Below are 24,337 nucleotides of genomic sequence, written 5' to 3' on the forward strand. Positions count from 1 at the left end.
GAGGCACAGCACAACGCCCTTCCTTCGTGCCCCAGGCTGTTCTTCCCCAACAAAGGCTCCTTGACAAAACTCCAAACGCCTTTTCCACTCCCAGGCTCTCTCTTCATTTGCCTTTTCTCTTTGGTTTTTAGGTAGACCAGCTTAGTCTCTCAACTAAGACTGCTCTGTAGTGGCCTAAATTCTTTAGTATGGAATTTCCTTTAGCAGATGGGGAAGTGGGAGGGGGAAGGGTGTTTGCATGCAAATATATTTTGCCCCATCACAGTCTACTATCTACTACCACTATCTATCTACCCCAAAAAAACCTGGTCCTAAGACTCGGTTGATGCTCAGAAACCAGCTGGACAGTCAGTGTGGCAGGAACACCCTCCATCTCCCCATCCCTCTGTACCCTGCCCCTCTTACTAGAACCATCTACCATAATTGTGCCCAAATTTTCTCCAGTCCTATAAAGCATTTATGACCTCTCAACTTTGTGTCCCTAGAGAACATTTTCCAAGTGACAGGTAGAGTGATCTTTCAAAAAGGTATCCAGTGGTAGCTAGGCAGTGGTGGCGCACACCTTTAATCCCAGCACTTGGAAGGCAGAGGCAGGTGGAGCTCTGTGAGTCTACAGATCTTGTCTCAAAAAACAAAAACCAAAATAAAAAAAAAAAAAAAAGCAAAGACAAAAAAGCTGTGTGTTGATGTCTTCTATAGCTTAACACCCTTTGGTGGTTTCCTGTGACATTACACCCAATTTTGATCTGCTACCAGCCTTTAGGGTAAAGCCATTGGCTCTGCCTCCTGACTTCCTCCCTTCCCATCATGCTCCAGTCATACTGGGACCCATCCTAACTCCATCATCCATGTCCTCAGTTTGGAGCAGTGTTGTCTCTGAATGGCCATAATATCATAAACACTGTAAATGTCCTATCCATGATGAAGTTTCCTGTGGCCTCCTGGTCCACAGTATTTCCCTGGTACATTGCCTCTTTGCCTTTTCATTTCTGGGTACTTACTGTCGAAGAGCAAACTTCTCTAAAACAATCTTGTCATGGTGTCTCCGGACCTCACCAGTTAGGGAAGGAAGCATGGTGGGAGCAGTTTGTCTTTGCTCTGTGAGGTCTGAACCCTCAGATGAGTCCTATAAAGCCCTTTCTAACTTGTATTTTATTTTAAAAAGAATTATTTAGGGACTAGAGAGATGGCTCAGCAGTTAAGAGCACCAGCTGCTTTTTGCAAAGGACTGGGGTTCAATTCCCAGCACCCACGCGGCAGTTCAAAACTGTCCGTAATTCCAGTTCCAGAGAATCTGGTACCCTCACACAGACATACATGCAGGCAAAATATCAACACACATAAAATAAAAATAAACCATTTAAAACCTTTTTAAAGATGCTTTTCACTTTATTTCACCTGTATGGATGTTTTGCCTGCGTGCATGTCTGTACCACGTGTGTGCCTGGTGCCTGCAGAGATGAGAAAGTGGGAGAGAACACGGGTCCTCTGCAAGAGCAACAAGTGCTCTTTCCTGTTGAGCCCTCTATCCAGCCCCATGATCTTGATTTTTAGTACGTGTATATGTGTGTGGGCCAGTGCAGGTGCACTGGAGGCCAGAGGCCTTGTGGACTTGTGGCCTGGAATTAGAGGCAGTTTGTGAGCCACCCAAGGTGGGTTTTAGGACTTGAACTCAGGTCCTGTGCAAGAGCAGCCTGTGCTGTTGACCCTGAGCCCTCATCCAGCCTCCTGAGGTGTCAGCTAAGATGACTATGAGGGCTGGAGACGGAGGAGCTTGGGTCTGGCTGAGCCTTTTTCTCTGCTTCCCACCTCCACGGTGGTCTGAGCTTCCTTTCTACATGGTGACCTCAAGATGGCTAACACCATGACAGCTCAGTGTTCCAAGTGACCAAGGTGAAGCTCTCTTGAAAGCTGAACCTGGCTGTAGGTCAAAGCAAATCAGCCCAACTGAGGCAAGGGAAAGGAGATGAAGGGTCACCTTTAGCTGAGCAAGGTCAAGGCCATCTCTAATATTCCACAGCTGCATTTTGGAGAGACAAAATGCTTGCTTTCCTTCCTTCCTTCCTTCTTTCCCCCTTCTGTTTAATTTTGACAGAATCTTACTGTGGGTTTTTTTTTTTTTTGTTTGTTTTTTATTTTTGTTTTCTGAGACAGGGTTTCTCTGTATTGCTTTGGAGCCTGTCCTGGAACTCCCTCTGTAGACCAGGCTGGCATTGAACTCACTGAAATTTGCCTGATTCTGCCTTCTGAGTGCTGGGGTTAAAGATGTGTGCCACCACTGCCTGGCCAGAATCTTACTATGCAGCTCAGGCTCACCAGGAACTCTTGACCCTCCTGCCTCAGTTTCTACTGGGATTACTGGTATGCACCACCAGCTCACCTTCAACTACAGACATTTACATTTTTATTATTGTTGTTATTAGTGTGTGTGTGCATGACATGTGCATGTGTGTGTGTATGAGACACCTGTGACACAGCACACAAGTGTAGAGGTCACAAGACCATTTTTTCAGAGTTAGCTAATTCATTCTTTCTACCCTCTTGTGGGGTCCAAGGATTGAACCCTGATCACAAAATTTTCAAGATAAGCACTTTTACCTGACTAGCTATCTTGCCAGCCCCTCTTAATCTATATCCCTGTCTCTGTTCCCCACTTCTATGTACTCATCCATCCCTTCATCCATCCATCCATCCATCCCTTCATCCATCCATCCATCCATTCATCCATCCATCCCTTCATCTATTCATCCATTCCTTCATCCATCCATCCATCCCTTCATCCATCCATCAATCCATCCCTTCATCCATCCATCCCTTCATCTATTCATCCATTCCTTCATTCATCCATCCATCCATCCCTTCATCCACCCACCCACTCACCCATTCATCTATCTATCTATCTATCTATCTATCTATCTATCTATCTATCTGTCTATCTGTCTATCTATATCCATCCATCTAATGTGTATAAGTGTTTTGTCTGTGTATATATCCGTGTACCACATGGGTGCCTGTTCCCTGAAAAGATCAGAAATAGGGTGTCAGATTGTCTGGAACTGCGGAACAGATGGTTGTGAGTTGTCTTGTGTGGGTGCTGGGAATCAAACCCAGGTCCTCTGGGAGATCAGCATGTACTCTTGATCACTGAGCCAATTCACCCCTCCCCCCAGGTTATCATTAATGAATTTATTAGGCATGTGTTTCTGGTCCCAAGTTGTTTCTTGTTTTAGAATTTGGGGTGCTCAAGGGCCCCTTTTTCTTGAGTCCAGTCATCGATTTGAGCAACTGAAATAATAGCCTACAACGTCTACACACAGCACTCTATGGAATGAGAGCCCAGGGCAAAGGGCATGTGTGTTTCAGTCCCCTCAGTGCCTCAGAACCCGTGACTGAGTGCTATTCCACCAATGAGTGACAAGCCCATTCATTACACAAGTCCCTGAGGACTCAGATGACCTGAAAGGACCGGCAGTTTGGTCAACTGCACCCACCATGATGTTCCTTTCCTAACTGTTCCTGCGGTGAACACCCTGGCCAAGGACAAGCGTTTCTTCTAACCCAGGAACTGCCCTGGTTTGTGTCTAGGTTACTGCAGAGGTTGCTGGCCTGAGTGGGAGCTGACAGCCTTGGAGATGTTGGAGATGCTACAGGGTGGGGTTGGGGTCCTCAGGGCCCAGCCGAAGGCCTGAGCAAGGGAGGGGCCCTTTCTTCAGAGAACACAGCCAGAGACAATGTCTTCCAACAGCTGCAGATGGAGAGAGAAGCAAGAAAGTCATTTCTTTAGCTGAGTCCCCTGGGGCCAGCCCACACTCTGATCCCCAGCCAGGAGCACATGCTGACCGGATTGCTGGACTGTCCTCCAGGGCTCCAGGCGTCCGTGAATGGACAAGTGGAGGGCAGCCACCTGCTCAGAGCCCCCTCTACCCTGCTTGCCATCATGACCTTCAAAGTCTGGAGCAGTGGTTCTCAACCTGTGGGTAGCAAGATTACAGTTATGAAGGAGCAACAGTTATGAGGAACTGTATCAAAAGGTCTTCAGTACTAGGAAGGTTGAGAACCACTGACCTATAGGCAGGTCCCTTTCTGCCAGGAGCAGAAAAGGGTGTGTTTCAACTTTAAGAGATAAGATAGGGCTCTTCAACCTGCACACACAGCATATAAAGATAGTCATACCACCTCAGGTGTCAAGAGCAGCTTGGTGTCTGTTAGAAAGTGGTTTGGACTCAGAATGGAAATACAATGGTTTTTGTTTTTTGTTTGGAGGAAAATGAAGGAAGTTGAGAAGCAAAAGGAAGTTGGCAGCTGATCCAGGCATCCTAGGCCCAAGTAGTGAGGGGACACTATGATTCAGCAAGCCTAGGACAGGGTGACCCTCCTGAGGCCCGAGGACCCTGGGGGACCTTCTTATAGGCTATCAAGAATGTGTGTCCCAGGCTGGGTGTAAGGAAATGAGTCTTAGAGGAGGCTGGAGCCAGACCTCTCCCCAACTTTTAGAGGTGAGACCATATGTTTGGGGCAGGGTGGGCTCCAGGGGCAGCGCTAAAATAATCCCTACAGGGACAGCCTGTGAAGACCATCCAGGGCCACTGAGACAGTAGCAAGGATCCTTTAGCGCGTGTCAAAGCTGGAGAGGTCTAGCCAAGAGGATGCAGAGAGACAGTCTGGGATAAGGCCGGCCTGACTCTCACCCCAGTGCTCTTAGATGCTTCTGCATTATTCACTCTGCCTTCTCGGGCCTCAGTTCCCCCAGCTGTCGTAGGGGAAGCGCATATGATGTCACCCATGGTAGCATTCACCCTCACAACCCCAGAAGGCTCTTTGAGACACGGGAGTGAGGCTTGGGTCTACCATCATGCCGTTCCCGCACACCCCCTTATCTGCCATTTCTGGCTTTCCGCCACTGCTCTATGGAAGACACACATCCTTGACAGGTTGGTTCCAGACTAGAATGTTTTATTCAAGAGAATCTGGCTTGGCAGTTAGACAGTCCAGGAAGAGACGACTGGTGGGCTGCAAGGGCCTTCCAGGAATCTGCTTGTGCTCCGTAGCCATAACAGTAGGACACATGCCTCTGACTTGCAGCTGTGGAAGTCCACCAACCTATTGGGCTATTATCCCTCATACAGCCTGCTCTCTGTTCAGCCCCAAGCCACTCTAGCTGTGTCCCAGACAGGGGCAAGGTGGTGGTGCTTTGCGAAGTGTGAAGGCTGAAAGGCAAAGCCCACAGGCAAGCTCTGTTCTCCAGAGCTGGATGTCTTCTCCCGGTCTTCAGGGTAAACAGTTGATTCCAGAAGCAAGAGGACATGGCTGGGTCTCCGATACATATCTTCAATGCAGCCAGGGCCAGAGCTGCTTGTCTCTGTGGAGCCAGGGACCAGGATAGGTACTGGGCCTTTTCTTTCCTTCTCATGTGCCCTGGAGACCAGAGCCTCGGGGGCCTGGCTTACCCCTTGCAAGGCCATGTCCATGTCTTGCTTCTTCCCAAGCCGAAGCACCCACGGAACCGTGGATGGCTTCTTTCTTTCTCTCACGTTTTGTTTAAGGCACTGAATTCCTGAGGGTCCTGTCCTTCTATGCCCCTTATCTTGGAGGGAGCAAGTCATTCAGCAGGGACGAGATGGCTAATAAATAGAGGGTAGGTACCAGCAGGGAGGGATTTGAGAGGGTGACGGTAATAAATATATGAGCTGGGCGAGGGGTCTCTCCTCTGAGGGGCTGGTCACCTCCGGGGAACAGCATCACCGTACCTGCCAGAAAGAAAACACAGACAAGTCAGGGAGATCAGGACACTGTGGAGGACGAGGTCCCCTTCTGCAGAGAGGGTGGACACAGAGGGCATGGAGCAGTAGGAAGAAGCAGAACCCTGGGAAGCCTGCTCACACCCAGGCCAGCAAGCAGCTACCTCCCTCTCCAAGCAGTTACTCAGACGCCCGGCTTCGCGCCTGCCAAGTGCTGTCTCACTCACACTTTGCAACACCCCACAGTGTCACTTGCTCGCCAACGAGGAGTTGCTGTTCAGAGAGTTTAAGAAACTTGCCTAAGATCACTCAAGTGTTCGGTGACAGAGACATCTGAAGCCAATCTGGCATCGTGTAACAGTGCCACTGGTAGCCCCAAGACACCAATCTTCAGACAGATGTCCCCAAAGACCGAGAACTGGTGACAGGAATTTCACTGTTTGTGCTATTTAATTATTTATTTTGACACAGGGCTTCTCTGTGCAGTAGCCGTGGCTGTGCTGGAAACCGCTCTGTAGACCAGGCTGGCCTCGAACTCACAGAGATCCACCAGCATCTGCCTCCCAAGTGCTGAGAATAAAGGCTTCCAGCCTATCTGCATTATTTTATTATACATTTTGAGGTGCTGGAACTCAGGGTCTTATACAATAAGCAAGCTCCCCCTCACCCCACTGCACTAGATCCCCACTCCCCCAATAGGTTTTTTTTTTTTCCCCATTAAAGAAAACTTCTTGGATCAACTTTCTTGGCTCTTCCACTTTAACTTCGCGTGGGGAAGTGCCTGAGGCCTGTTGTCCTAGCGACAGTCACGCTTTTCCCTAAAGGAAGGATAGGTCTTCCAAACCCAACTGTTTGTTAATATGATTTTAAAAGTTAAAAACAAAAGGAAGGAGGAAAAGGGGATTTCACAGTGGCAGTGGCGCATGTCTGCAAGCCAAGAACTGGGGGGCTGAGGCAGGAGGATTGCTACAAGTTTAAAACCAACTCGGGCGACATAGCATCCTATCTAAAACAACCCTGCAAATGTTCATGGCCAACCGAAAATTAAACAAGAGGCACGTGAGATTTTGAAATTCTTTTGGGAAATATCCGAACGAGACACCCGAAAAACCCATATCTAAGAAAACGGCATGGTGGCATGATATCCCTGTGTGTGTAAAACTCAACTCCTGCTAGCTTGGCTACCAGGTGGGGGCGTCCCTTCCCTGATCCTCCTCTTCCAGCTACACGGTAGCCTGGTACTTCAGTCTGCTGCCCTTAGGTGTGGAGCAAGGATGGGCAAGAAACAGAGAGGACAGAGGAAGGAACCCAAAGAAAGAGACTCTGGCCAGAGAACCCAAGAGGGAGGTGTGCACCTTCCCTAGGGCTGCTCAGAAGTGGCCAGCTACCCAGAAATGGCCAGCCGTGTAGCAGAAGGTAAACATTGGAAGAGCAGGGAACAGGGCTGTCACCTACTTGCCTGCCACATAGCAGTTCCTGGCAGATCACCCTGTAGAATAGCCCAAATGCTTGCTGTGATGCTTGTCCCATCATTTTATAAGGAAAGTGATTTTTTTTTTTAAGGCCACGAGAACTAAGGTCCCCTTGGTGCACCTTTGACCTTAAAAGATATGCATTCCCTGTTCTCACCCCAAGATCTCATCCCAGCTTTACCTCGCTACTCCCTGACCACTGAGCCCTGCTGCCAGCCTTTCTGCCAGCCCTGGGCCCCTAGCACACTCACAGGTGGGGTTCCTCAGTCTGTGGCTTCTGCTTCTCTCTCTTCCTCTTCCCCTTGATTTTCCTCCTGCAACAAGCGTAACATTAGCACAAACGTAGCTGGGCTCCTCATGCTAAGACAGGGGCTGGCAGGTCCCACATTCGCCCGGAGCCCCTGGCAGAAAGGTACACTTACCTTTCTGACTTTGTCTTCTCTGGAATAGGCCTAGAAAACAGAGGTGCAGAGGAGAAGAGTTAAGTAGGCCCTTCCCACTTCCCGCAGTTGCACCAGTGCCACTAGAGGGCAGCACCGAGCTGGTGAAAAAGCGGCGGCGGAGGCCCCTGTGCTTGGGCTCCGGCCCTACCTAGGTCCTGGCAACTTCCAGAGAGGTCCGAGTTCCCCCTGGGGGCTCTTGGTCACACGTTTCTGCTCGCCCTAGCCTCTTGGCATCAGATCTGGGATCTGTTTTCTGCTATTTTACTTGGTTTTCATTTCCCCCTTTTCTTCCAGGGTGCCTTCTGGGAGTTCCCTCAAGGAAAGTAAATGATGACCACGACTGTGGATGGCAGGGCAATGGTGGCCACCAACTAGGGCTGCCTGCCTGGGCTCAACACCCGCCCCACCGTGGCAACAGCAGGGAGCCGGCTTCACAGTCATCAGGCATGTCCCAGCTCTGCCTTCTGGGGCCGTGGCTGTTGTCCCAGAAGTGAGAAGAAAGGTGTCCCTGTTGCCTGGCCTGATGGAAGGGGATAGCTTCAGTATTTCCCAGGGACAGTGTTGCAGATGGGAGGGGCAGCAGGGGCCCTGAGTGTGTGCTGTCCTGGGCTGGCTCACTTTTCCCGTTACACCTTGCCCTAAGAGTGGCTGGGAGGGCAGACGTGAGAGAAGATGAAAGTCACCATTCAGCCACTTGGGGTGGAGTGTGTGTGTGTGTGTGTGTGTGTGTATGACGGAGCCATTGTTACCTCACTGGAAGTGAACAGTTTGAGTCAAGGCCCCCAATATTGGCCTAATGGGGAGTGCCTGGAGCCAGGGCTCGGGTTCAAGAGGGCAGCTAGAGTAGTGGTCCCGGGCTCTAGGCAGGGCCAGGCAGAGCACTGGAACTGTGGCGAACATGGTGACTGCTGAGAAAGGGGCAGGAAAATACAGTTCAGGAGTGAGCCGGCCCCACCCACTAGCTGAGCAGGTCACAGGACTGCACGGAGCCTGGCTTTCCTCATCCATGAGATGTGGCTAAGGTGCCACGGGGGCCTGAACCTCATCTATGACACGGAGTGGGCATTGAACAAAAACACGCATGAGACGTGGTTGTCCTCCCCTTCTTTCAGCTCCAGACTGGGCCCCAAATCCCTAATCTGGTGCCCTTGTCCAAAGAGCAGCATCAAACCCGGCTCACTCCTCCTGAGCCAGATGACATGGCAGGCTGCTGTTCCCAGTAACAAATGTTCCAAGAGCCTGGAGGACAAATAGCAAGGCTAGAGCTCCCTGGGGACAGTTAGCAGTGTGCTGTGACTCTGAAGACACCGCTGTACCTCCTTTTTCTGGTCTCCTTCCTTCTGGTCTCATTCTGCCCTTTTCTCAGCTCAGGGCAGGCAGCCCGGTCCAGAATCAACACAGGCTTGTGATGTCTTTGTCTCTATGCACCAATTTCTGAGGCCTGTGGCAGGTGCTACTCGTCTCAGAGGATGAAGGTATGGCATGCACAGGGGCCCTGCAAGTCTAGGAGAGACTCAGCCTTCCCTCCTTACTGTGTCATTTCAGCAGTTGTGCCCCAGCGGCCGAGGACAGCTCCCCGGGCCAAGTTGGCTGGTAGGGTTAGGAAATGGAAAGGCATCTCCCCTGGGCCACTTGCTTAGGGAAACAAACACACCTTGCAGCAGGGGTGGTAGCCCCTCTTCTGCCCCAAGGGCCTTGTGAGGGTTTGCTGAGGCCTAGGATTTGCTAAGTGCATAGTCTGTCCCTGCTGCCCACCCAGGACCTACCTGCATTCGCAGAGTACATCCTGAGAGAATGTCATCTCCACATAGGAATGTTGGTCCCCAATGGCAGAGATCTTCAAGATCTGTGGGAAGTTAAAAGTTGGTAACCGGTAAGGAGCCAGTGAGGGGCTCAGAGCCTAGGTGGGGGCTCAGGAAGACAAGCCCTGTGCTGGGAGTAAGGAACACTGGCTTGGGAGCTAGGTTCCCATGGCAGGGCTTTGTTTGGCCTGCCTCTGTCGCTCTCTGGATTCTTCCTAGAGATTCTGTGGGCTCTGGATATGGTGTGGGCGATGGCAGGCGGCGACAGTTCGGGGAGGGCCTCCTACCTGCATGGTGATGTTGGCTGTCTTCAGCGGTACACACTGTAGACTCTCATCACCACAGCAGCCGCTACAGCGAGTCAGGGGGACACAGGATGGGCTGAACATGTGTGCCACCTCATCAGGGTACTCATCCACAATCTCCACCAGCTTCTCCATCGGCCGGCAGTAGCTGCGGCCCCACACTTCATTGAAGGGCACCACTGCAGGGAGACAGAAGGCCAGCCGGGTCGGGTTAGCAGACGGCTGCCCCTTGATGTCCCAGACTTGGCTCCTGGGTTCCATTCACACGAAGTTCAACTCTTCCACGAAGCCCCTGGCCCTCTGTGGGGTCCCCTGCTCTAGACTACTGCTGCCACCACTCGGGGGTGCCTGCTGACCCCTTAGCTCTGCGGGACTCAAATTCCAATGGAGCAGACTCTCCCAAGTCCTCATTCTGTTTTCCTCTCTGGCTCCAACCCTCCCTTGGAGCTTTGAGGACTATTCCCTGGCCTCCCCTCAAGCCTCTGGCTCTTTCTCCAGTCTCACCTGGTGTCCCTGGGCCTTGAGGAACTTGCTGAAAACAGTTCTACCAAGAAGGGCTAGCCTTCCCTTGCCCTCTGCCCCAACCCCATTAGAGCTCCCTCATGCCTCACCCCACTTCACATCGCTCCTCCGCAGCCAAGAGCACGCCCAGCCACGTGGTCCAGCTCCTGCCTGTGTGGTCCAAGGTGGACCTGTATCCAGCCCCCACTCCTCTCCGAAGCCTTCTCCAGTCATTCTACCAGGAGTGTTGCTCCTCTCTGGAGCATAGCTTGGGTCCCCAGCTCACATCCTCCCCACCATTACTGGTGCTTCTTATCTCCACCCCAGCCAAAATGAGGCTCTGGGAGGGCAGGAGCTGACCGCCCCCCTCCCCCGGTAAACACAGGCTAAGTGACTGCTGACTGATGAGGTGACAGTTCACGGAGGATTACCAGGAACATTCCCGACCCCTGTGATGTCCTGGTGGTGGTGGTGGTATCTCTGGGGGACTGATCTGGAATCCCTCCAAAGATGCTGTTCCTTCAAGGGGTAGCCTGGTACCAGGGTTCCAATGAAGGCTCTCAGGGAGCAGCCAAAGCCAGGCCATCTGGCTACAGTCCCTATACTGGCTGTATGACCTTGGGGAGGTCACTTAGCCATTCCAGGTATATCGGTTTCCTGTGCTTGAAAGAGAGAAGCAGCCTGGGAATAGATGGTTGCTAAGGTCACGTATGCCCTGACAGACTGTCTGGATTCAATGCCCTGGATCACAGCCCTGGTCAGCCTTGAGACCAGGCCTGGATCAGCCTGCCCCACATCTGATGGCCATCCTCCGCTCATGAGAGACTTGGGACCTGGGTCACCTACAAGTTGGCCTTAACAGAGCTCAGTGGCCTTTCCCAGCAGACCCTTAACTTCCATGGTCCTTCCTAGGAGGCAGAGGGGGCCAAAGTCCATCCCACAGATCCTGTTAGGATATGTGGCTCCGGGTAATCTCAGAAGAAAAATAAACTTCAGACATAGCAGAGGCCCTCGGGAAAGGCTGCAAGCTGGTGGAAAATACCCAAGAGGCAGTTCATCCATGTGGAGTTGGCTGGGCAGCCGCCGAGGCAATAAACCGTACTTATCTGGGCGTCTGGTGCTCCATCCTACACTGCCCTGTTTTGAAGGCACGTGGGCTAAACCAGGGGCAGGAGGGGGCGTGGGGACTCTCTGACTCTACTTTTTCAGGCTACTGAACACTCTCCCTGGACCCAAGTGGGGAAACAAATCCTCTCTCCTCATAGGCAGCCCCTGAGTCCAGGGAAAGCCTGCCTTTGCAACATGGGTCAGAGGCCACCTCTCTTTCGCCAGCATCGTGAGCTTCATGTTTAGTTTAAAATCCTCTCGAGCACTACGCCACTATGAACATTTAATCTCTGCCGTGGAAACGTAAATAAGGGAGGGGAGAAGCAGTTGGCTGCACAAAAATTTCAGCCACCAGACAGGGACAGCAGCAAAGGGGGCCAGCCTCCTACCTCCATTCACACAAATGCCTCTCCCACATCCCATCATGTAAACATTTGGGTTCCAGGACCCCCGAATCCTGAGACATATTTCTTTGTGCCCTAGAAAGGCCAAGAGAGAGCTGAGCTAAGGCTTGGTTTACCCAGAAGCTCCAAGAGACATTCATCCCTGGAGGTTCCCTGTCTGGGCGTGCAGGAAAAGCAAAGGCCTGGCGAGAGGCTGGTAGAGGGAGCACAGGCATCGGTTGCTCCCAGGTGTGTGGTGTGCCCCTCAGGAAACAGTTGTGCTCTATTGCTCCCAAGAGCCTTTCCACTAATCCCAAAGCTCTTCTGGACAGGAAGTGGGTAGTGAGAGGACTGGAGGCTCCTCCTGCCAGGATGGGGCCCTCCTCTGATGAGCCTCTTTTGGGGCCAGAATGGCCCTCAGCTAGCTGTTCAGCCATCTGTCCCCAGGGACATACTATCCAGAATGGAAGAACTCTAAGAATAACACTGTCTAGGCCTGATGGCAAGCTTCTGGAAAGGTCTCTCCAGTAGCCACTGGCCACCAGCGGAGCCTAGCTGGTATCCTCCTCACTGGCAAGGCACCCAGCCAGCCTGCCCACAAGGGACACTCAGTTCCTGCGTGGCTGGGAGGCCTGGGGATGAGTATGCTGGCTCAGCCAGCTATGCTGAAGAGTGCCTGGAGCTTTGGCTGATCCTGGGGCCCCTCTGAGCCTCCGATTCTTCATCTGTGAAACATTGGTACCTTCCTACTGCACAACCTATGGTCAGGGCAAGTAACAGCACACGCGCACCACTGGGGCCCGGAAGAATGGTGGTGGACATCGGCGCCCACGGCTGCATCGTGCTACCCCTGACTCTGGCGTTAGCGGGAGGGGACAGTAAAGTCAGATTTTAACAGCTGGTGTTTCCTCAGCCACAATGCAAGCCTCTTTGCTTGTTGGCATTACAGGTGAGCTGGCCTACACTCTGAATGTACACCTCCAACCCTTCTTATCAGGGTCCTCGGAAGTATATACACTCACGTCTCTTCTAAGGACTCAGAATCTTACAGCCTTGGGAAAAAGAGTCTTTAATATCAAGTTCTTATCTAACTCTCCCATTTCACAGATGAGGAAACAGAGGCTGAGACCTCTTTGGAAGTGGGGGCCTGATCTACATACTGAAATCATCAATAAGGGGGTATGATGTTGGGGTGAGAGGTGAGGCCCTCTTCAAACCCCAGAGAGAATGATGCGATACCAGTTCCAGAGAGTTCAGAAAATAGGCAAGTCCACAGTGCTGAGAAAGCGCCTTCTCTCACCCATTCCAGTGGTCTGGGCTCCAGGTGTGAGAGCAAGGACAGGCAAGGTGATCCCAAGGGACCGGCGGATAGACAAGTGGGCAGGCCAGCAGAGGGGCTTCCTAGCCCAAGACAACAATTCAGCTACTATCTATGTAAATGAGTACATCCCTTCTCCTATGTGCTGTTGGAAGCCTCAGCAATGATATGTGGCCATCCTCCAGGTCTCAGAGAGGCCGGAAGGGAGAAAGAACCCGGCATAAGCTCCTTGCCTTCTGCATGCATGTCTCTTTGGCAAAGGTCCTACTGCCCTTTGAAGATTATGTCTTGACACAACCCAGGGCAGAGAGTGAAAGGGCCAGGGAGGGTGTGACACAGCCCGCCTGTTTGTAATCAATGGAAAGGCCTGGTCAGAGCCACACAGCTCCTCCAGGGTTGGGATACTGGAGGACTCTTCGTCCTGACCAAACCCCTTGACTGCTTGCCTACTACATCCAACTCCCAAAGTCCAGTCTGGCCCCTGGCACTCCACACCAACCCCATCCACCAAGACTCTATGTGCACCCTTAACAGCGTGCTGGGCAGGGGTCCGAGCCAGCTGGATGAGCCCTAGCTATCCTGTCCTGCTTTCTGTGTGCGTGATGACGCTAACCCATGACCACATCTCTCTAGGCTGCTGGGTCCCGAGAGGTACACACTTGGGCTTCAGCCAGCATGTTTCGCTTGCAGACCCTCCCAGCTTACTATTGGCCTGCTCCCTCCCTTCAGACCAATCCCTTCGCTGTGGGGGCTCATTAGGAGAGAAGAGAGGGGCTCAGCTTGCATAGCTGGTCTGGCTGGCTTACCTTCCACTTCTGTTGAGTTGTTCGAGGCAGGGGCAGACAGGGTCCCCTGCGGAGGACACAAAGGTGCAGCCATGAGGAAGGAGCATCTCCTTGGGGCTCTGCTCTTTGAGTGCGCTCTGAGTCCCTCCCCATCCCCTGCACACACTCTGCTCTGTTACCGAGCTGTCTCTTATTTTGTACCACTAAAAAACACCTGACTCTCTGGCCTCAGTCTCCTCATTTGGAAAAGGGTCGGAGACTAGAGGTTTGGGGAGGCTTCTCGTGTTCCAAAGCACTTGTAATCCTGTGGGGTCTCTCTTCTACCCAGCCCCCAGGCCAGCCCTGCTGGGCCTTCTACAGCCCGCCTTGGCTGGGTGCCAGAGCCCAGGGGGAGGTGATCAGCTGGTGGGAACTCAGGGTCTGGAGCGGGCGGCGCCATGAGCTGGTGCTGCCTGCCAGTAACGTTACACCTCTGGCTAACACTGCAGCAAGCAGGCTGCCGGCCTGGCTGCTCAGCAAGGGGACTGCACAACCCATCCGCTGCTGGGCTGGCGCTGAGGACTCCTGGGGCAGTGGGCAGTGCAGGGGCAGTACAGCAGGAAGGGAATGCATTGGCTTTGTCAGGATTTTGCTGCCCAATCTGGCTCCCAGCCAGACTCACCCAGCTCCTGGGAAAAGGGCTGTGCTCATTTCCCCAGGCCCTGCACTCAGGACCTTCTGCCACCCACTAGGAGGAAAGGGCATGACAAGATCCCTCATCATATCTGAAGCCCACCCAAGATCCCCGTGCTCAGCTGGTGGGGGAAGGGCCTCACCTCCCTACCACAAACTTCTTTAGCCAACTTCTTCCCCACCAGGCCAGGTCAGAGGTCCTGGGGGCGCCTGGTTGGTCATGGGGCCTCAACCCTGACCACAAGGCCAGGGAACTGACTGGGATTAGTGGACAGATGCTTTTAGCAAAGCCACTTGGGCTCCAGGGGCCAGACAGGAAACCTCCCTCATTCCCTGTGGCTTCCCTGCCCCCACCAAGACAGCCCCCAGGAGTTGGGGACTGCCCAGCCAGAGGTCTCCTCCCTGAGGTCCAGATGAGCCCCTGGGAAATATGTGTACATCTCCTGGGAGCTGCTTTCTGGAGTGGGTCTGTAATTTCAGACCGTAGCCCCCGTGTTGCTAAGGCTGGGATGAGAAGGTCAAGAGAAGCCAGGACAGGTCCTTACCTGGGAATGCACAGCCAACCCAGCCAGGACTTGCAAGAAGCAAGTGAACAGCTTCATAGCCAACATCGTATCAGACATCCAGAGCTAGAGTTCTTCAAGGTACAATCACCATGCTCGTCCCCTTGCGGGAGAGGCTGATATGGGAGGAGAGCTGTGAGGGTCTCGGTGTCCCACTCAATGCAGTCCTAAGTCTCTGCCGTCAGCTTGAGCATCCACTGGAACCCGGGAAAGTGCAGAGCTCACAGGTAAGGTTATGGCTGAGGAAACTGGTCGGGAGTTGGCCCAGCGAGTCTGATCGGTGTGAAAGGGTCTTGGGCGTCCGGTGACCCTAGCTCCTCTCGTGGCTGAGCAGAAAGTCTGAAGATGCAGTTTCCTGCTCAGACTGCAGCTCGCCTATGCACTGAAGCTAGTGGGCCGCTGGTTTTCAAGGCTGTGTATGGGGCGTGGCTGCAGTCTGCCCCGCCCACTGAGCCCCGAGGCCCCTGGAGCAGCCCCGGAGCGCTGAGAGTGGGTTGGCGGTGAGACCTGAGTGCGCGTGACCCCGCAGGGCGCGGAAGGGGAGCTGCCGGAGCAAATCGCCAGTCTCCTTCGAGCCTGGCGCTAGCTTGCTCCAGAATCAGCCCGCCGCGACGGCCACGGTTGCACCTGGCTCTTCTGGTGCCACCTTCGGTGGGAACCTTCAAATGCTGACGTCCAACATCTGCCTTGGAGATGGCTGGGTACTTTAAGAAGGCAGTATCTATCTTGCTGTGACCCTTCATGACCAGTACATGCCATACATACCCTCAATCCCCTGGGTGTGTGTGTGAAAGGATTACCAACCCCATTTTATAGACTAAGAACCTGATCCTATGAGAGGGCTCTACCTGCAAATGCAGAACAATGTTCATATTCACACTAGGAAAGTGTGTGTGTGTGTGTGTGTGTGTGTGTGTGTGTGCCTGCGGGCATCTGCCTGCGTGGACAGGGTTCTGGCAGAGAAAGAAGGCAAGCTACGTGCCTCCAGAACCCTCCTTCTATTCCATCTACCACCTGAACTTGTCTGTAGGCACAGGAAACACCCTAGGGCACCTGGCTAGACCTAGGTCCAGCGCCACTTCCTCCTGTCAGGCCAGGCCAACCTACCAGGTGTAGGGAATGAATTAGCCTGCTATCACCTCCTGAGCCCAAGTGGAGGAGGAAGTGCTAAGAGCATCAGGGATGTACTGAAAGGAGACCATGTCTTCACGGGCGTTTGTGTGTAACCATGAAACTGTCTGTACGTTACTCACTGAACATCCGATGTGACTCTGTGTGTCGCAGATCTGGGACTTTGGGTATCTCTGTGTATTTGTATGGTGTGTGTGTGTGTGTGTGTGTGTGTGTGTGTGTGTGTGATAGTGATTGTGTACCTGCTATGTGTGTCCTGTGTGTGTGACTACCTGGGCATCAAGGTGTGGCCATGCATGTCTGGGATTGTGTGGTGATTTCCTTTGCCCCCCCCCATCGTTCTTCATCACTGCCACCCTCACAAATCACTGTGACTAGCTCGAGGACCGCAAAAACCTGGCAGGATTCAGAGTCAGAAGTTGGTGGGTGGCTGTGGGGGAGGAGATGGGCCTGGGAGGTGGCTTTGGGATCACATTCCATTCAGAGGCAGGGAGGCCAGGGCAGTCCTGGATCTCACCCCCAGTGACCTCTGAGTCTGTGGCTTGCTGCCCACCCACAAGGGACTGCCAGAGATGCTGCCTCTCTGTCTGGCAGGCTCTGAGCCCAGGAGCCAGGGGCCGGTCACTGGCCAGCAAAGCGGGGGCTGCAAAGAACATTCTGACAAGCTCCAGCATGCTGGGACTGCACATCAGGCAGATTGTCTTCCTGGCTCCAGAGCATGGTGCAGGGTCACTGTGCAAGTGGGTGGGGGTAAAGATGCTGCAGACAGTTGTGATACATACACACTCACTCACAGCATATTGTTCCCATAGACATTTAAGTGTCTGTTCCCAGATGGATTTTTGGATGTGGGCACAAGTGTGTATGGTGCACCAGTGGGTGCCCTTTAAGCTTTTAAAAAAATATTTATTTTAGTGAGTGAGTGTGTGTGTGTGTGTGTGTGTGTGTGTGTGTGTGTGTTGCTATGGTGCGCGTGGGTAGGAGTGATCGGAGAACAACCTTCTGGTATTGGTTGACGCTCTCCTCCCACCATGTACGGTTTCCCCAAACTCAGGTTGTCAGGTTTGCTGGCAAGTGCTCTTATCTGCTGATGCCTGTCACCGGCCCAAGTGTGGTTTTCTGTTTTGATTTTTAGATTTATTTATTTATTATGCACAGTCTTCTGCCTGCATGTACGCCTGCAGGCCAGAAGAGGGCACCAGATCTCACTATAGATGGTTGTGAGCCACGGCGTGGTTGCTGGGAATTGAACTCAGGATCTCTGGAAGAATAGCCAATGCTCTTAACCTCTGAGCCATCTCTCCAGCTCCCCAGGTGTGTATTCTTAATTATCTGTGTTATATGTGCTTGTCCATATATCTGGAGCACTCATGGATTGAGCATATTTGCCTATAATTGTGCTTGAATAGGGATGTATACACTATGTGTGCATGTGTTTATTCACAAATGATTTCATTTGACATGTATTACTTTAGCCCCATTTGGCTATAGGCTTTGTCTCAAATGCTGGGGATTCGGTATAGATGACCCTTCCACACTTCCACTCCCACAGATGGCTGTGGATGCTGAAGTACTCTTCTTCATTCCTGCATGAACTTGACCCTTGGATAATGTCTAGATTTCCTACAAGTGTCCCCTACCCCACCCCTGTCTCTTGTTCCTAAACCTCAGACCCTTCTAAGGTGGCAGAAACTAGGAAGGTGCCAAGACCTCCATAGCCTGAGGATCCTCATCTCCTTCAGGGAAGGTGATCTGGTGTCTCTGCTCTCATGTACTGTGGCCCTGCTTCTGGACAGCGCACAACTAACGTCAAAGCACGGCTTTCATCTTTGAAGTCCATTCATTCCACCTGCAAAGTGGGAATGATGCCAGTGCTTACTCATAGGGTCTTGGAGAACTGCAAAGGCACTGTGTGTGTGTGTGTGTGTGTGTGTGTTGCTAATGGTAGTTCTTGGGCATGGTCTCTAACTCAATTTGGGGTTCCTATTAGAGAAATAGAAATGTTATAGTTATAGCCCAGAGTCTTTCAGAGCACAGACAAAAGGAAAAAAAGAAGCCATCTTCTGCCAGTTACAGAAGAGCAAATGAAAAGGAATTTTACACACTAAAGCACAGGCATATATGCACAACCATTCTGTCTGTCACAGTCCAGTCCCCCTGCCCTCCACACAACTTTGGCATTCACTACCATTGAGATATTCTAAGTAGATCCATCTGCTAAGGTGATGACACAGGCCATATCTCCAGTTCAGCCCTTAGCTGCTTACCAACAAGGTACTTTCTTGTTGTCTTAAGGGAGAACTGATATTTACTAAACACTTATTATATGCAAAAACAAAAAACAAAACAAAACAAAACAGACCTGGTGCTTTCAACACCTTAACTCACTGCATTTTGCCCACATCCCATAAAGTAGGTCTTAACTACTCCCATCTCTTACTTTGTCCTGGTGGTGCTAAAGATAGTGTGTAGGAGGGGGAAGGTTCTAGTCTTCCCAGGGTGCTGGGCAAACGTGTGTCAACATTCAGGGCCAAGCAGCACGGATTCCCCGAATCACAGGTCAGCCCCGGCCACAGAGCACAGAGCTCCGCACCCTAGTCCTCTGAAATGCCTGTCCTAGCCCAGCTCTACTTTTTGACATACAGCTTCCCGATTCAGCTAGACTTTGTAGTGCTGGCTTTTCACTCCAATATTAGGTAGACTGAGGCAGGGGGATAGCAAGCGAAAACCACAGTGTCTCAAACAAACACCTCTAAATTGTTTTCTCATTTGGTTCTAGCCTTCTCCATGTCATGGCCGTTTGAATCTTTGCTCTGCTATGACCTCTCCCTGTAGTGACAGTTCATCTCAGCCTGTGAATGGTGACATGGTGGCCCAGGAAATGCACCTTGTCCTCCTGCTCTTGGGTCACCTGCCTCTAACCTTTCCCTGAGGCCTGTTCATATCACCATCCTACAGCTTCCTTCCTAGATGACACTTCCCTGAGAGGTGACATGATGGCCCAGGAAATGCACCTTGTCCTCCTGCTCTTGGGTCACCTGCCTCTAACCTTTCCCTAAGTCCTGTTCCTATCACCATCCTACAGCTTCCTTCCTAGATGACATTTCCCTCAGAGGTGACATGATGGCCCAGGAAATGCACCTTGTCCTCCTGCTCTTGGGTCACCCAGCTCTAACCGAGGGCCCTTTTCCTGAGGCCGATTCCAAGCACCCATCCTACACCTTCCCTCATTCAGGGTTGCCCCTCCATAGTGGCACCCAACACCGGTGCGGTCACTGTCCTGTTACGTATCTGCTTGCTTCCAAGACCATAAGATCTGTAAGAGCAAATTGGGTCTCTCCTATGTCTGTGCTTCTCTAGCAGTAGAACATGCATACAGAAGGGGCTTAATTAGTGTGAGCCAGTCCATCCCTCCGAGGGTCCTCCTCTTCCTACAGGGAAGATGTGCCCAGTCTGCCAAGGGATGTGCCCTTACATTGTACTCAAGACGTTTCACTGTGGGTGGATGTCTCTGGAGCAGGGGCGAGTGTGGGAACGCCATCTCCCATTACTGTACAATCATGTCCTGTTGGTCGCCACAGGCTTGCTAGCTTCTAGGGGACAAAGCTCCTGCCTTTAGCCAGAGCCCACAGCCCAGAGGGAGGCCTGGGGTGGGGCCGACTAGGAGGGGGCCCAGAGATGAGCCCATGAGTGACCAGAGGGTTCCCAGGGTGGGAAGCAAGATGGCACCCACCACAGGGCTGGGAACATGGGAAGCCAGGCGAAGTGCCTGAGGCCTTGTCCCAGGCATCTTGGGCTATGTGCTGTCACGAAAGGAACGGTACCCTGTATTTTGGGAACTTGGCAGCTGGGGCTGGGTTTTTCGTGTTTTCTGTAATTATTTTCCTTTTGTTCTTCCTTGGTGTTTAGTAAAGCCCTTTGTGGAAATGCCAGCTGGTCTCAGCTGTGCTAAGGCTGTGACAAAGGGGGACTGTGTGCATGGTTGGCCCTGTGCTTTAATGGAGGGCCTAGCAAAGTCAAGGACCAGCAAGGGCACGAGGTGGCTCTGGAGGTGACTGCCAGGACCATGTGTCCAGACAGTTTCTGGAAGCAGATTCCTTCTCCACTCTTCCAGGCTCTGGCCCTGACAGCTTTCCAGAAAGCTGGGGATCTGGCAGGCTGGCCCACCCTGGTTGCTTTGAAGGAAGGCATTTGGATTCCAGCCAGAGGTGTGGAAAGGCCTGGTGAGACCCAGAGGCCAGGCACCTGCTGAGTTGTTTCCAGCAGTGGGGGGCGCTGGGGGTGGGGGTGGGGGTTGCTCCACAGCTGGAAGCTGCTGCGGAGGAAGCCCTGATGCTCAGAACTAGCCTCCTTTCCTGATAACCCTGTTCTGGCTTTTTCTGAGCTTGGGACCCCCGTCTGTCTGCTGTACACGGGTGTGGTCCTTCAGCTGGTCTGTCCACCTGCCTGGGACCCACCGCACACTCATTTCCTGTGCCTGCCCTCGTCCGTTCCCTTCCTCTTCCGCCCTCTCATCCTCATGCTGGCTGTCAGCTATGCGGGTGAGAGGGGCCCGGAGACCATCCCCCTGAGGAACAATCACCCCTTTCTCTGTGTTGTCAGTGATACATGAGGAGGGGACAGTATCTGTAACTAATCAGCTGTGATGTGGAACGGAGCTTGAGGAGATCCCGAGAGCCCGGGAGTTTGCCATCCTGCTTTGGATGACAGCTGGACGGCTCTGTAACTCAGTCTTTTGATGGGGACAGAGGGTCACCCCTTTCTCCTCCCCCCACTACGCAGCTGGGAGGCCTGAAGCTGGGTGATGGCTCTCCTCGGCCATTCGATGTGTTTCACACACTCAGTATGTAGACACCTCCTCCACCTTCCAGGGGAGAACTATTGTCTGTACATTTCAGAAAAGAAAATGAAATCTTTTCATCTTCTTTCTTCTCTCTCCCTCTTCCTCTCTCTCTCTCTCTCTCTCTTTCTCCTCTCCCTCCCTTCTCTCTCTCTCTTCTTCCTCCTCTCTCTCCCTTTCTCTCTTTCTCTTCTCCCTCCCTTCCTCTCTCTCCTTTCTCCTCTCTCCCTCCCTTCCTCTCTTCTTCCTCCTCCCTCTCTCTCTCTCTAACTGGCAGTGTGGCTTAACTAAGAAAGCAGAAACTAATCACAAAGCCACATGGTCTGGCATAGCTTAGTAACTTCAGCTGTCATGACTGTTGCTGTAGGAGGGCAGAGACCCAGAGGCCAGCTGGCTTCTTCCCGCCAAGGTCCAACAGCAGCCTAGTGGGTGCTGAGCTGGAGGGACTATCCACAGACTTCAGGGTTCTGTGCTATCCCTTTACTTTCAAGGGTTGAAGGTGCCTCTCTCCACAGAGCATGGAACTGGGCGAAAGTGGGCTGAAAGGGGGCGCCCTATCCACTAGGCTCCTTTGCCTTGCTGAGCAGGTAAGGAGACAAATACAGCCCTGGTTCATAGACAATCAGAGTCAATTAAGGATTCTGTCTTGGACAGATACAGTGGCACACACCTGGATTCCCAGGACTTGAGAGAATGAAGCAGGAGAATGGTGGGTATGAGGCCATTCTAAACTTCAGAGTAAGATTCTGTCCCTCCCCCCAAAAGGCGAGGGCTGAGGATTTATCGTAGGCAAGAGCAAGGGGTGAATGATGACAAATTAACAAAAAAGACCAAAAAAAAAAAGCAAGCAAACAAACAAGGTTACTGACACACACAACCTTTTAGCCAAAACACTTTTGTGAGCTGACATCTGGAGTCTCCATGAACAGTTCACCCACTTCATAGGGAGAGCGGGCTTTTGAATGAAGAGCACTGGCCCAAAGGCCAGTCTGTGAGTTGCTACCCCTGAGCTAGCGGAGCGTGGCGGGCGAACTCCTTGTGACAGAAAACACAGTGTTTGCTGATCTCAAGAGCCCTGGGCCTTCAAGAGGAAGGGAAGTCAGGCAGATTTGGACAAGGTAACTGGTACAGCCTCAGTGACTGACTGGGATGTCACTTCTTGGGTTACCAATCCTGGTCTGTGTCTGTCCTTTAGAGGAAGGGAGATCAGAAGGCCCCTTGGACTTGCTCTGAGCCAGTACCCAGTGCTCTGGAATTTCTGAGATGTCAGGTGGGTAAGTGGGTCTCCTAGGAGATAGCATCCTTCACTCACTAAGTAGGGATTCTTCATTCCTTCATTAAGTAGGGATGCCAGCTTAATAACAGTGATCAAAGGGCCTCCAGTTCGGAGGGAGAGATGTAATATTATCAGTGGCACAGAGTCTCCAGAGCTTCAGGCATAGATCCCTGGTTCAGGCAGTGACCAATGCCTTCCAAATGCCCAACTCTCCAGCAACTCGGTGATGTAAAAGATGTTCTAAGGTTGGGGTGTAGCTCTCTTGGTAGAGTACATGCCAGCATGACATAAACCAGGTGTGGTGCATGTCTGTAGCACTCAGAAGGTGGAGGCAGGAGGATCAAGTTCATTGTCATTCTCAGCTATGTAGTAAATTTGAGGCCAGCGTGGGTTATATGAACCCCCTTCTAAAAGAAAGAAAGGAAGGAAGGAAAGAAGGGAGGGAGAGAGGATACAATGTTTTGGAAACTTCCAGAAGATTGAGAAAATCCCTACAGCAGACAAAACAGAGTGGAGGAAGGTTTTACTGTGGTGAAGATAGTATGTTCTTAGCATTCTACAAGATGAACCAGGAGAGGGGTGGCGTGGTCAAGGAGTGTGGGTTGACAAGGCATGGGCTGCTAAAGGGACATGGGTGCCTGTACAATGAGCTAGACAGTATGCAAGGAAATGGGGAGGGCGAACTGCCTGGACGTGACGCTGCAGGGGAAAGTGGGGCCTCGTTTTGAGGAACTTGAAGAGCATGCTGAGAATCCACAGGTTCTTGAGCAGAGGAGAGGCACGCCGGCACGTACCATTTGGAGAACCATCTGGGGGCAGATAGAGAGTTTAGCCTAAAAGCAGGTTTAGTGCCAGTGTCTCTTGGATAAAGGATGCCATGTCTCAGCTGTCTTTCCAGCCAGCTGTGGCCTGGTCCTAACTGATCCCTACCCATTGGGTCTTCTTAGGATGATGCTGGATATAAATGTGTGGGATTTAACCTCTCGAAAGCACCCTTGAAGTCTCGGCCAAGTCCTGCCCGGAGCATGAGCACCCTGGCAGGAGCTATTGCAGTCATCTTGGACCATGAGTTGCAGACAAGTAGAATTCTCCCAAAACATCATGAAGTTTTCCTGTCTTCCTTGTTCTACTTCCAGCCAGAATTAATTCATATTAAAAGTTATTAGACTTGTATGTTATTAAAGCCAGTGTTATGTTGGAGTTCTCTTTTATAAAACGTTCTGTTTCACATTTGCTTCCCCAAGGTGGGACGGTGAACTCCTTTGTTCTATATGAGTTTTACAGGAAAAAGGCTGCCCCTGGCTTATCCTGGGGAGTGAGTCATATCTCTGTCTCCTGGGAGGAACTGGGGCTGTCCCATCCCCTCCCAGCTGGAAGCAGGGATGGAGAGGCCACTGTTAAGGATACAGACATGGAGGCCCAGCTGTGCTGGACCAGCCCTCCCAGACACATCGCTCTCTCCCAGCCCTCATCTTCTCTCAGAGACTACATGAAGGGAACTGATGGGGGCAATAGGTGCAAAGGGGAAGCCAGATCTGTTCCTCTTATGCTTGGATTCCCAGGGGTAGAGGAGCCAGAAAGTCTAGCAGAGGCTTCTGCAGACAGACAGCGGACCTCCAGCTGGCTCCCTAGGCTGGGGAGTCTTCTTTGTCGAGGAACACTTGGCTGCTGCTTCCAAGAGCCTTTCTGCCTTCAGCTTCCCTCATCTCAATGAGTGGGGCCTTGAATCTGGGGCTTCAAGTCTGAAGCCCAGGAGGCCCTCAGAGACAGTTCTGGAACCTACTTTGGTGTAATGAGGTGTGGCTAGGAGGCCAAGTTGGGTTGGAAGCTGACATCTTCTATACTTCTCTCCAGTCCAGCCTTGGGCTCACGTAAAGAATGTCTCAGAGAGTGCAATTTCCCCTCAAATGATGACTCGAATGTTATAGATGACAGCCCACATTCCAGTTACTTCCTCATCTCTCCAGGAACCTGAGGAATTCCCTGGAATCCATAATCACT

At 52.1% G+C, this 24,337-nt stretch overlaps 1 protein-coding gene across 2 annotated transcripts; it reads right to left on the minus strand.

The window, feature by feature from the left end:
• Positions 1-4,932: 4,932 nt before the first annotated feature.
• On the minus strand, positions 4,933-15,481 carry Pgf (placental growth factor). 2 transcript variants are annotated; one of them, XM_051196346.1, is made up of 7 exons: positions 15,072-15,481; positions 13,876-13,921; positions 9,743-9,939; positions 9,420-9,499; positions 7,633-7,662; positions 7,462-7,524; positions 4,933-5,747 (listed from the first exon to the last, which is right to left on the minus strand). In XM_051196346.1, the coding sequence occupies exons 1-7, from the start codon at positions 15,147-15,149 to the stop codon at positions 5,720-5,722; spliced, it is 522 nt and encodes a 173-aa protein (XP_051052303.1). In that variant the 5' UTR covers positions 15,150-15,481; the 3' UTR covers positions 4,933-5,719. The 2 variants fall into 2 exon arrangements, with proteins under 2 accessions (XP_051052303.1, XP_051052304.1); XM_051196347.1 differs by lacking the exon at positions 7,633-7,662.
• Between the last annotated feature and the right edge of the window lie 8,856 nt (positions 15,482-24,337).

Source organism: Phodopus roborovskii, unplaced genomic scaffold (genome assembly GCF_943737965.1).
Source record: "Phodopus roborovskii unplaced genomic scaffold, PHOROB, whole genome shotgun sequence".
Lineage (NCBI taxonomy): Eukaryota > Metazoa > Chordata > Mammalia > Rodentia > Cricetidae > Phodopus > Phodopus roborovskii.

Coding starts and splice junctions, on each gene's coding strand:
- Pgf (XM_051196346.1), bottom strand. CDS start 15,149: ATGTCTGATACGATGTTGGCTATGAAGCTGTTCACTTGCTTCTTGCAA. Junction 13,922..15,071: donor GGTTGGCTGTGCATTCCCAG/GTAAGGACCTGT, acceptor TGTCCTCCGCAG/GGGACCCTGTCTGCCCCTGC. Junction 9,500..9,742: donor CAGCCAACATCACCATGCAG/GTAGGAGGCCCT, acceptor AACTTCCCACAG/ATCTTGAAGATCTCTGCCAT.